The 9,878-nt window shown below is 53.2% G+C and overlaps 1 protein-coding gene across 1 annotated transcript in view; it reads left to right on the top strand.

The window, feature by feature from the left end:
* The first annotated feature begins 598 nt into the window (after positions 1 to 598).
* Positions 599 to 9,878, top strand: part of grip2b (glutamate receptor interacting protein 2b) — a 27,772-nt gene continuing 18,492 nt past the window's right edge. Inside the window, exon 1 of the mRNA XM_076013288.1 lies at positions 599 to 717. Coding sequence (XP_075869403.1) covers positions 672 to 717 — 46 coding nt within the window. The 5' untranslated portion in view covers positions 599 to 671. The remainder of the gene's footprint in view (positions 718 to 9,878) is intronic.

The following is a 9,878-nucleotide window of genomic DNA, read 5'->3' as shown; positions in this document are numbered from 1 at the left end:
GATGGAGGGATGATGATCCTCCTGCAGCTGGATGGAGGTGTGTTGGCTCCATGAGGAACTCTTTCATCTTTCAACTACAGTTGGCCACACACACACACACACACACACACACACACACACACACACACACACACACACACAGTGCATATCTCCACTAGACTCAGAGTAAAAACCCTAAACTGGGGCATCCAGACTCCCTCCAGGCCCCCCCCCACCATCACCACCACCACCTCCTGCCTTTTTTTGCATAATCAGAAGGGGGAGGAGGGGGGTCGGAGGGCGAGGGGGGCAGAGAGGAAGCTGTAATTAAATTAGAGCATAAAGTGAAGAAGAGGAGGAAGAGGAGGAAGAGGAGAGTTTCCTTGAAAAAGAAAGAAAAATGACACCTGAGCTTCAACAGCATCAGAGAGGAGGAGGAGGAGGGGGGTGAAGGAGGAGGAGGAGGAGGAAGAGGAGGAGGGTGAAGGAAGAAGTGGAACAGGTAGAGGAGGAGGAGGAGGTTTGGAAACACAAGTGTCTTCAGCTGGGGGAGGGAGGGAGAGAGAGAGAGGTTGACACAGAGAGGGAGAGAGGGAGAGAGAGAGGGAGAGGGAGTCAGTGAGCCTCAGTGCTTCTTCTCCTCTCCTCTCTTCTCTTCCTGCTGCTGCTGCTGCTGATGGAACATCATCATCATGCTCTTCCTGCAGGCGATCCTGAAGCGAAGGCTGCTGCTCAAAGGTACCAGAGACTCACTGACTCACTGACTCACTGACCCACTCATTGATTCATTGATTGATTAGTCCATCTGGTGCTCACTGCTGCAGTGTTGGATTGAAGCGGTGTGTGTGTGTGTGTGTGGGGGGGGATCAGGTCATGTGACTCAGCAGCTTGTTGTCTGACGGACGGACGGACGTGAAGTTTGAAACCAGTTGGCTTTTTGTTTGGTGTGTGTGTGTGTGTGTGTGCGTGTGTGTGTGTGTGTGTGTGTGTGTGTGTGTGTGTGTGTGTGTGTGTATGTGTTCTTTCTTTTCAAATCATTGCTGCTTTGTGATTCAGTCTGATTCTCTTTCACTCTGGTTCTTCTGCTGCTGCTGCTCCTCACTCTGTTTGTAGAGGGAGAGAGAGAGAGCGTGCATGCGCGTGTCCCCCCCCCCCCCTTCCTCTCTCTGATGGTTTATTGATGAATGTGGGGGGGGCAGGGGGGGAGTGCAGTGCAGTGCAGTTTTAGGAGGCAAACGGGGACAAAACGCCGCCTGTTGGCTGTGACGGGGAACTGCAGTGATCAACCTCCTCCTCTTCCTCGCTGTGTCACATGACCTGCGGCCTTGTCTCCTCACCCACGTCTGCCCTTCTTCCTGTCTGCACCCCCCTCCTCCTCCTCCTCCCTCTCTTCCTCCCCCTCCCTTCTCTTCCTCCTCCTCCTCCTCCCTCTCTTCCTCCTCCTCCTCCTCCTCTTCCTCCTCCCTCTCTTCCTCCTCCTCCTCCTTCTCCCTCCTCCTCTTCTTCCTCCCTCTCTTCCCCCTGCTCCTCCTCCTCCTTCCTCCTCCTCCTCCTCCTCCCCTCCTCCCCCCCTCCTCTCTCTCTTCCTCCTCCTCCTCCTCCTCTCAGCAATGCAGATGCATTTTCTTTGATTTTGTCACCAGAGATTAATTAGCACTTTATTAGGAGGAACTATTTATACCTCCAGCCAGTCTGGAAACACTGAGGAGGAGGAGGAGGAGGAGGAGGAGGAGAGGAGGAGGAGGGAGGAGGAGGAGGAGGGGGGGGGGATGAAAGTGAGGGTGAAGGTGAGGAGTGTTGGTGCGCTGCTGCTGCTGCTGTCAAGGAGCTCTGACACAAACCTTCTCTAACTGTAGTGTAGTGTAGTGTTGTGTAGTGTTGTGTTGTGTTGTGTTGTGTTGTGTTGTTGTGTAGGGCTCTTTCTCAGCTGCCAGGCAACAACCAGTAGGGGGGGTCAGTGGGAGGGGCCGATGTTGAAGAGAAAGAACCAGGAAGTAGGTTTGACTCCGCCCACTGTCATCCCTCAGTGGGAGGAGCTGGAGATGAACTCCGCCCACTGCCTGCCTCTCTGCCTTGTTGGGTCACACCACACACTGGGAACATCACAGGGGGGCGGAGCCACAGCTGGGAGTTTGGCTGCGACAGCAACAGGAAGTAGCTAGCGCTAGCTCGCTAAGCTGTGCACGGTGCGTCCACTAGAGGGAGCTCCCACCAGCGTCAGGACGGCCTGCTGGGCTCCACGCTGCCCCTGCTGGTGCTTCAGTGGTACTGCTGCTCATACAGTCAGCAGGTGACAGTGGTGCGGCAGCCAGGTGGCGCTGTGACTCATCTGTCCAATGGTTGTGTGTGTCAGACTGGAGCCACTTTAGAACCTGTGTGTGTGTGTGTGTGAGTGTGTGTGTGTGTGTTGGGCGCACAGAGCCACAGGAGGCGCCGCTCGCCACTTCAAAGTGCCGTTACCCATAATCCTCGGAGTGTGGATTCATTTGCACTTGAAACCCTTTGGAAGGAGGGAGCGAGAGATTAGAAAAAGGAGGGCAGGGGCGAAAGATGAGGGGAAGAACTCTTGACCGAGTGTGTGTGTGTGAGAGTGTGTGAGTGTGTGTGTGTGAGACTGTGTGTGTGTGAGAGTGTGTGTGTGTGTGTGTGTGTACGGGCATGAGTCATTTTTCCCGCCGCTTATTTCCCTCCCTCTCTCTCTCCTCTCTTCATTCTCTCCATCTTTTGCTTTTCTTTGGAAGCCTGGAGGAGAAGCGCTCACAGGGAAGCCCAAACACACACACACACACGCACACACACACACACACACACACACACACACACACACAGTTCATTTCCCTCAGCACTCTGAATATAACAACAGAGTTGAATGAGTGGAATTTTGTGTGTGTGTGTGTGTGTGTGTGTGTGTGTACATTCCACTCATTTACACACAACACATCACGCACATCAAAAGACTAAAGATTCCAGGAAAACCTTTCCTTGATGCTGATTGGCCGAGCCTTCTGCCAGTCACATCTCTCTGAGCCAATCACGTTCCTTCCAGGCTAACGGTAGCCGCTCTATAGTTCACTGTCTGTTGATGACATCATCGCGGTCACATGATTAAAGCGTCCCATCAGCAGGTGGTCATACATGTACTAATAATTAAATTAGGGCTGGGCAACGATTAAAATTTTAATCGCAATTAATCGCACGATTTCCCTGATTAATCACGATTAATCCCAATTTACGCAAAATCCAATAATGAATTTAAGAAGTGTATCGTGCACTTTTATTTTCATGTTCTACCATATGAACAAAGTCTTTTCTTTTCTGGTTCCGCAGGAGCCAGCAACACACTTTTACAAAATAAAAGCACGTATTGTGATCGATAACTAAAGAAGCCTTGGTGCGCTAAACGAAGGAGTGATGTGACGCGCACGCTAAAATAAACCCAGTCTGGCTTCGAGGTTCTTTTTTATTTACCACCCCACCCCACCAAGCCATCCCACATCAACCCCCCCAACAAAAAAAAAAGTTTTTTATTATGATTTTTTCTTTTCTTTTCTTTTCCTCCAAGACTTTGAATGGTGACAGGAGCCTCATCACGGAGGTGTCGGGGGGGCAGCAGTCTGTCTTGTAACGTCTGCGTCCTTCATTAAGATTTGATGCTGCATGAGAGCCATGAAGGAGCGATGAACACGCGTCTCCAGAAGAAGCTCTGCTGTCAGGGAAAGAGACATTGGCAGGCTGAGGGGGCGGGAACAAAGTCAAGAAGGAAGGAAGGGGGGAGGGAGGGAGCGAGGGAGGGAGGAAGGAAGGAAGTGAAGATGGAAGGATGGAAGGGAGGGAGGAAGGAAGGAAGTGAAGAAGGAAGGAGAAGCTGCTGGAACGTTGGGAATGCTGGGTAGGAAAGTGAAATGATGTCAAGGCTCAATGTTCTGCTGCTCCGTCACTGAGCCCAGACTGGAAGAGAAGAAGAGAGGAAGAGCAGAAGAGAGGAAGAGCAGAAGAGGAGAAGAGAGGAAGAGAAGAAGAGAAGAAGAGAGGAAGAGCAGAAGAGGAGAAGAGAAGAAAAGCAGAAGAGAGGAAGAGCAGAAGAGAAGAAGAGAGGAAGAGCAGAAGAGGAGAAGAGAAGAAGAGCAGAAGATGAGAAGAGAAGAAGAGCAGAAGAGAGGAAGAGCAGAAGAGAGGAAGAGCAGAAGAGGAGAAGAGAGGAAGAGCAGAAGAGAAGAGGAGCAGAAGAGAGGAAGAGCAGAAGAGAGGGAGAGCAGAAGAGAGGAAGAGGAGAAGAGAGGAAGAGCAGAAGAGAAGAGGAGCAGAAGAGAGGAAGAGGAGCAGATGAGAAGAAGAGCAGAAGAGAGGAAGAGCAGAAGAGAAGAGGAGCAGAGCTTCCTGCTGGTGGAGAAGTTGCAGACGGAGGAGAAGATCAGCTGCACTTCCATCAGTCTGACTTCCTTCCATCCTCAACTCCAGCCGTCTTAGAAGGAGTTGAGTCTTCTCTCCTGTCTGGCAGACGAGGTCCAGGTCTGAGGTCCAGGTCTCAGTGCCGTGCAGCAGTGTGCTGATGAACCAGGCACTGTTCAAGACCACCTGGGTTCCTGACCCTCTCGTCAATCCCACTGTCCAGGCAGAGGTCGTCACTGATGGTGGAGCCAACTGGTCCACATGGTCCAGCTCTGAGGTGGCTGGTGGTTCTGCCGTCTTCTGGCCCAGAACCTTTGTCTTCTTCAGGTCGTTGGACCCAAGTCCATCAGATCCATCAGTGCCTAACCCTAACCCTAACCCTAACCCACCTGGTGGTTGTGAGTCACCACTGCAGGTCAAACAGCGAGTCCCTGACAAGGACTTCCCGGACCTCGGTCTGGGCCCTGAGCCGGGACAGCTTGAAAAGCCTGCCGGTTGATCCGGTCCGCAGGTAAATTCCCTCTGTTGCTGGGCCGAAGGCCAGGTTCAGGAGCAGGGCAAAGAACTGGGCAGGGACACGGCCTTGTTTACCGCCACTGCCAATATCGTAGGTCTGGGAGGGGAGGAGTCAAACCGCACTGTGCCCTTCATGTTGGAGGATTCAATGATGCTCTCAGGTTCTGGATCCTGAAGAGTCCACCTCTGTCACCTCTGTCAGTCCACCTCTGTCAACCAGATGAAAGGCCTCGGTCAGGTCAGTGAAGGCCACGTGCAGGGCATTTGCTGTTCTCTGCACTTCTCCTGGATTTGGCGGAGGGAGAAGACCTGGAACTCAGACCTGGAACTCAGACCTGGACCTCAGACCTGGACCTCAGACCTGGAACTCAGACCTGGACCTCAGACCTGGGACTCAGACCTGGGACTCAGACCTGGACCTCAGACCTGGGACTCAGACCTGGACCTCAGACCTGGACCTCAGACCTGGAACTCAGACCTGGACCTCAGACCTGGGACTCAGACCTGGAACTCAGGGTAGATTCATTGAGAGTGGCCCGAGCAACAATGCTGAGAGGGGAGGAGCCTCAGTAGTTGTTACAGTCACTCCTCTTATAAAGGTAAGATGAGTAGGAGTGATTCCTACCTTTCTTAGAGGAGTGACCCTACCTTTCTAAGAGGAGTGACTCCTACCTTTCTTAGAGGAGTGACTCCTACCTTTCTTTGAGGAGTGACTCTAAGAGGAGTGACTCCTACCTTTGTTCTTGTACAGGGTGATGATCTTAGCGTCCCTCATGTCCTTTGGCACAGCTCCTTCCTGCCAGTGGACTGCCAGTGGACTGCCAGTGGACTGTGTGCAGTGGTTGCAGTGGGGTAGACCTGCATTGCTTGGTCAAGGCCTTGGGTTGATGCCCTGCTGAGTTCCTGTAAAGACGGCTCAGCCTCTGTACGGTCGGCATGGTGAGACACATCATCAAGGATTCCATCAGACTCCCAGCAGGTGGCGCTCTGTGTAGAAGTGCTTCTATACAGGAACATATTTACTCATGAAGCGCACACTTGCCCTGACGTGTGTGCACATGATGTGACTGATGACTGCATAGAAACACAATCCAGATGTGTGATATCATTTTAATATGATCATGCTACATCTCTTAGCGCTAAGCTAACTGCGTTTTGTTGTCCACCTGGAACCCACATCACTGAGGCATGATGGGATTCACTCTGGCTTCTGTGTGTGTGTGTGTGTGTGTGTGTGTGTGTGTGTGTGTGTGCTCGTGTGGGCGCCCTGTGAGTCATGTGTAGCCTGACAAGACGCGACGATGTGACTCACAAGCTTGTGTGTGTGTGTGTGTGTGTGTGTGTGTGTGTGTGTGTGTGTGTGTGTGTGTGAAGGAATGTAGGTCAGGCAACCCTGGGTGAGCGACCTCCAGGAGAGAGAGGGGCAGAGCTAACTGGGGTGATTGGTGTGTGTGTGTGTGTGTGTGTGTGTGTGTGTGTGTGAGATCTCTGCCAGCTCGTCAGACTCACGGCGGCGGTTAAAGTCATGTTTTTTGTTTTTTTCCCTCTAGCTGGGGTCAGAGGTCACGCCAGTCGACTGTGCTAACAGCTGTGGTGCTAGGATAGCGGCTAGGCTACACACACACACACACACACACACACACACGCACAGTGCACTGCCTCCTTTAGTTGTTTTTTTGACTTGTTTACCATTTTCCATGGGCTGCCTCCTTCACATTGTGCAGCAGAAACAATGCATCCGAGGCCAAGAGAAGCCCAACCACTCAGAACCCCCAGGGAAACAGGCTGGAGTCCGTGGTGGACCGGGTCACACTGCTCACTGAAGACATCGAGGACAGCTTTCAGCTCCAAGACAAGGCTGGAGCAGAGCTGCTGGCACTGTCTGGCACCGCAAACTCCACCTGAAGCTTCTGAAGAGCAACCCAACTGGGACATGGTGAGGTCCAGCGTGGAGAGCTGAAGAACCGCAGCTTCACCTGAAGGACCGGTGATGGGCAATGCAGCAGGCTGAGGCGTCCCACAGGGTTCTGTCCTCGCACCGACGTTTTTCAATAGAAAAGCCGGGATTTGAACCCCCAACCTTTCCATCATCAATTCACAGCCACGGCTGCCCTGTACACCAGAGGCCACATCCTGGAGATACGGCTATACCCTGGCTAGCTACATTCCAGTGACTAGCCAGGCCCGGCTAGGCTGCTGTCGTTGGTGGCGCTCGTGCTAGTCCCACTAGTCCCACTAGTCCCTCCAGTCCCACTAGTCCCTCTAGTCCCTCTAGTCCCTCTAGTCTCCCTAGTCCCTCCAGTCCCTCTAGTCCCTCTAGTCTCCCTAGTCCCTCTAGTCCCACTAGTCTCCCTAGTCCCTCCAGTCCCTCTAGTCCCTCTAGTCTCCCTGGTCCCTCTAGTCCCTCTAGTCCCATTAGTCCCACTAGTCTCCCTAGTCCCTCCAGTCCCTCTAGTCTCCCTAGTCCCTCTAGTCCCTCCAGTCCCACTAGTCCCTCTAGTCTCCCTAGTCCCTCCAGTCCCTCTAGTCTCCCTAGTCCCTCTAGTCCCACTAGTCCCTCTAGTCTCTCTAGTCCCACTAGTCTCCCTAGTCCCTCCAGTCCCTCTAGTCCCACTAGTCTCTCTAGTCTCTCTAGTCCCACTAGTCCCCCCAGTCCCTCCAGTCTCTCTAGTCTCTCTAGTCCCTCTAGTCTCTCTAGTCTCTCCAGACCCTCTAGTCTCTCTAGTCTCTCTAGTCCCTCTAGTCCCACTAGTCTCTCTAGTCTCTCTAGTCCCACTAGTCTCCCTAGTCCCTCCAGTCCCTCTAGTCCCTCTAGTCCCACTAGTCTCTCTAGTCCCTCTAATCTCTCTAGTCCCTTTAGTCCCTCTAGTCCCACTAGTCTCCCTAGTCCCTCCAGTCCCTCTAGTCCCACTAGTCTCTCTAGTCCCTCTAGTCCCACTAGTCCCTCTAGTCCCTCTAGTCTCTCCAGTCCCTCTAGTCTCTCTAGTCCCTCCAGTCCCTCTAGTCTCTCCAGTCCCTCTAGTCTCTCTAGTCCCTCCAGTCCCTCTAGTCTCTCTAGTCTCTCTAGTCCCACTAGTCCCTCCAGTCCCTCCAGTCTCTCTAGTCCCTCTAGTCTCTCCAGTCCCTCTAGTCCCACTAGTCTCTCTAGTCTCTCCAGTCCCTCTAGTCTCTCTAGTCCCTCCAGTCTCTCTAGTCCCTCTAGTCCCTCTAGTCTCTCTAGTCTCTCCAGTCCCTCTAGTCCCTTTAGTCCCTCTAGTCCCACTAGTCCCTCCAGTCCCTCCAGTCTCTCTAGTCTCTCTAGTCCCTCTAGTCTCTCTAGTCTCTCCAGTCCCTCTAGTCTCTCTAGTCCCTCCAGTCCCTCTAGTCTCTCTAGTCTCTCTAGTCCCACTAGTCCCTCCAGTCCCTCCAGTCTCTCTAGTCTCTCTAGTCTCTCCAGTCCCTCTAGTCCCTCTAGTCTCTCTAGTCCCTCTAGTCCCACTAGTCTCTCTAGTCCCTCCAGTCCCTCTAGTCTCTCCAGTCCCTCTAGTCCCTCCAGGCCCTCTAGTCCCTCTAGTCCCACTAGTCCCTCTAGTCCCTCTAGTCTCTCTAGTCTCTCCAGTCCCTCTAGTCTCTCTAGTCCCTCCAGTCTCTCTAGTCTCTCTAGTCTCTCCAGTCCCTCTAGTCTCTCTAGTCCCTCCAGTCTCTCTAGTCTCTCTAGTCCCACTAGTCCCTCCAGTCCCTCCAGTCTCTCTAGTCTCTCTAGTCCCTCTAGTCTCTCTAGTCTCTCCAGTCCCTCTAGTCCCTCTAGTCTCTCTAGTCCCTCTAGTCCCACTAGTCTCTCTAGTCTCTCCAGTCTCTCTAGTCCCTCTAGTCTCTCCAGTCCCTCTAGTCCCTCTAGTCTCTCTAGTCCCTCTAGTCCCACTAGTCTCTCTAGTCCCTCCAGTCCCTCTAGTCTCTCTAGTCCCTCCAGTCTCTCTAGTCTCTCTAGTCTCTCCAGTCCCTCTAGTCTCTCCAGTCCCTCTAGTCCCACTAGATGTGCTGCACGGCTGCTCCTTGGAGATGGTTTTGGCCGAATGCTAACAGCTGCCTCATGATTGGACAGAGGAGAGTGTGGGCGGCAGCAGGGTGGGCGGGGCCAGCTCTCCGTCAGACAGCGTTGTTGTTTTGCAGCAGTTTGCAGCAGTTTGTGGCGCTTCGCTGATCACTGCTGGAACCATTGCTGCCTGGTAGCCTGCATGTGTGTGTGTGTGTGTGTGTGTGTGAGTGTGTGTGAGTGTGTATGAGTGTGCGTGTGTGTGTGTGTGTGTGTGTTCGCTCCTACTCGGCCAATTACCAGGATGTGAGCTGACAACACGTCGTGAGATCATTTTAATGAAATGAAACATCTCGTCGTTCTTCTGTGTGTGTGTGTGTGTGTGTGTGTGTGTGTGTGTGTGTCGTTCTCCCAAAATAAATCCCCCTCCCACCACACACACAAACTGCGCTCTCTCTCTCTCTCTCTCGCTCTCTCTCGCTCTCTCTCGCTCTCGCTCTCTCTCTCTCTCGCTCTCTCTCTCTCTCCCTCCCTCTCTCTCTCTCTCTCTCTCCCTCTCTCTCTCCCTCTCTCTCTCTCTCTCCTCAGCCTCAGTCTTCTTCTGATCGTCGCCGTTCAGCTCGTCTCGCTGCATCTGTCCGTCCCTCTCCCTCTCTCCCTCTCCCTCTCCCTCTCTCTCCCTCTCCCTCTCTCTCTCTCTCTCTCTCTCTCTCTCTCTCTCTCTCTTCGTCCTCCTTGCTGTGTGGATGTTGCTGCTCTGCTGCGTCTGACTGTGTGTCTGCTGTCGTCATGTTCTGTGGTCTGCGGAGAGACTCTGCGCTGGGTGAGTGTCCTGAACTACACTTCCCACAATGCCCCTGTGCTCCCCGACACTGACCCTGCAGCCACTGGGAGCTGTGAGGGGGAGGGGGGTGGGGGTGGGGGTGGGATCCTGCCGTCGAAATGTGTTTGTTTTTTATTGTGCCGATCGGACCGGACTGGT

This window comes from Nelusetta ayraudi, unplaced genomic scaffold (assembly GCF_046127955.1).
Source record: "Nelusetta ayraudi isolate G7.1 ecotype Tasmania unplaced genomic scaffold, CSIRO-AGI_Nayr_v1 ptg000146l, whole genome shotgun sequence".
NCBI lineage: Eukaryota > Metazoa > Chordata > Actinopteri > Tetraodontiformes > Monacanthidae > Nelusetta > Nelusetta ayraudi.
Note: the sequence above shows the minus strand (reverse complement) of the source record. Positions and strands in the feature narration are given on the sequence as shown.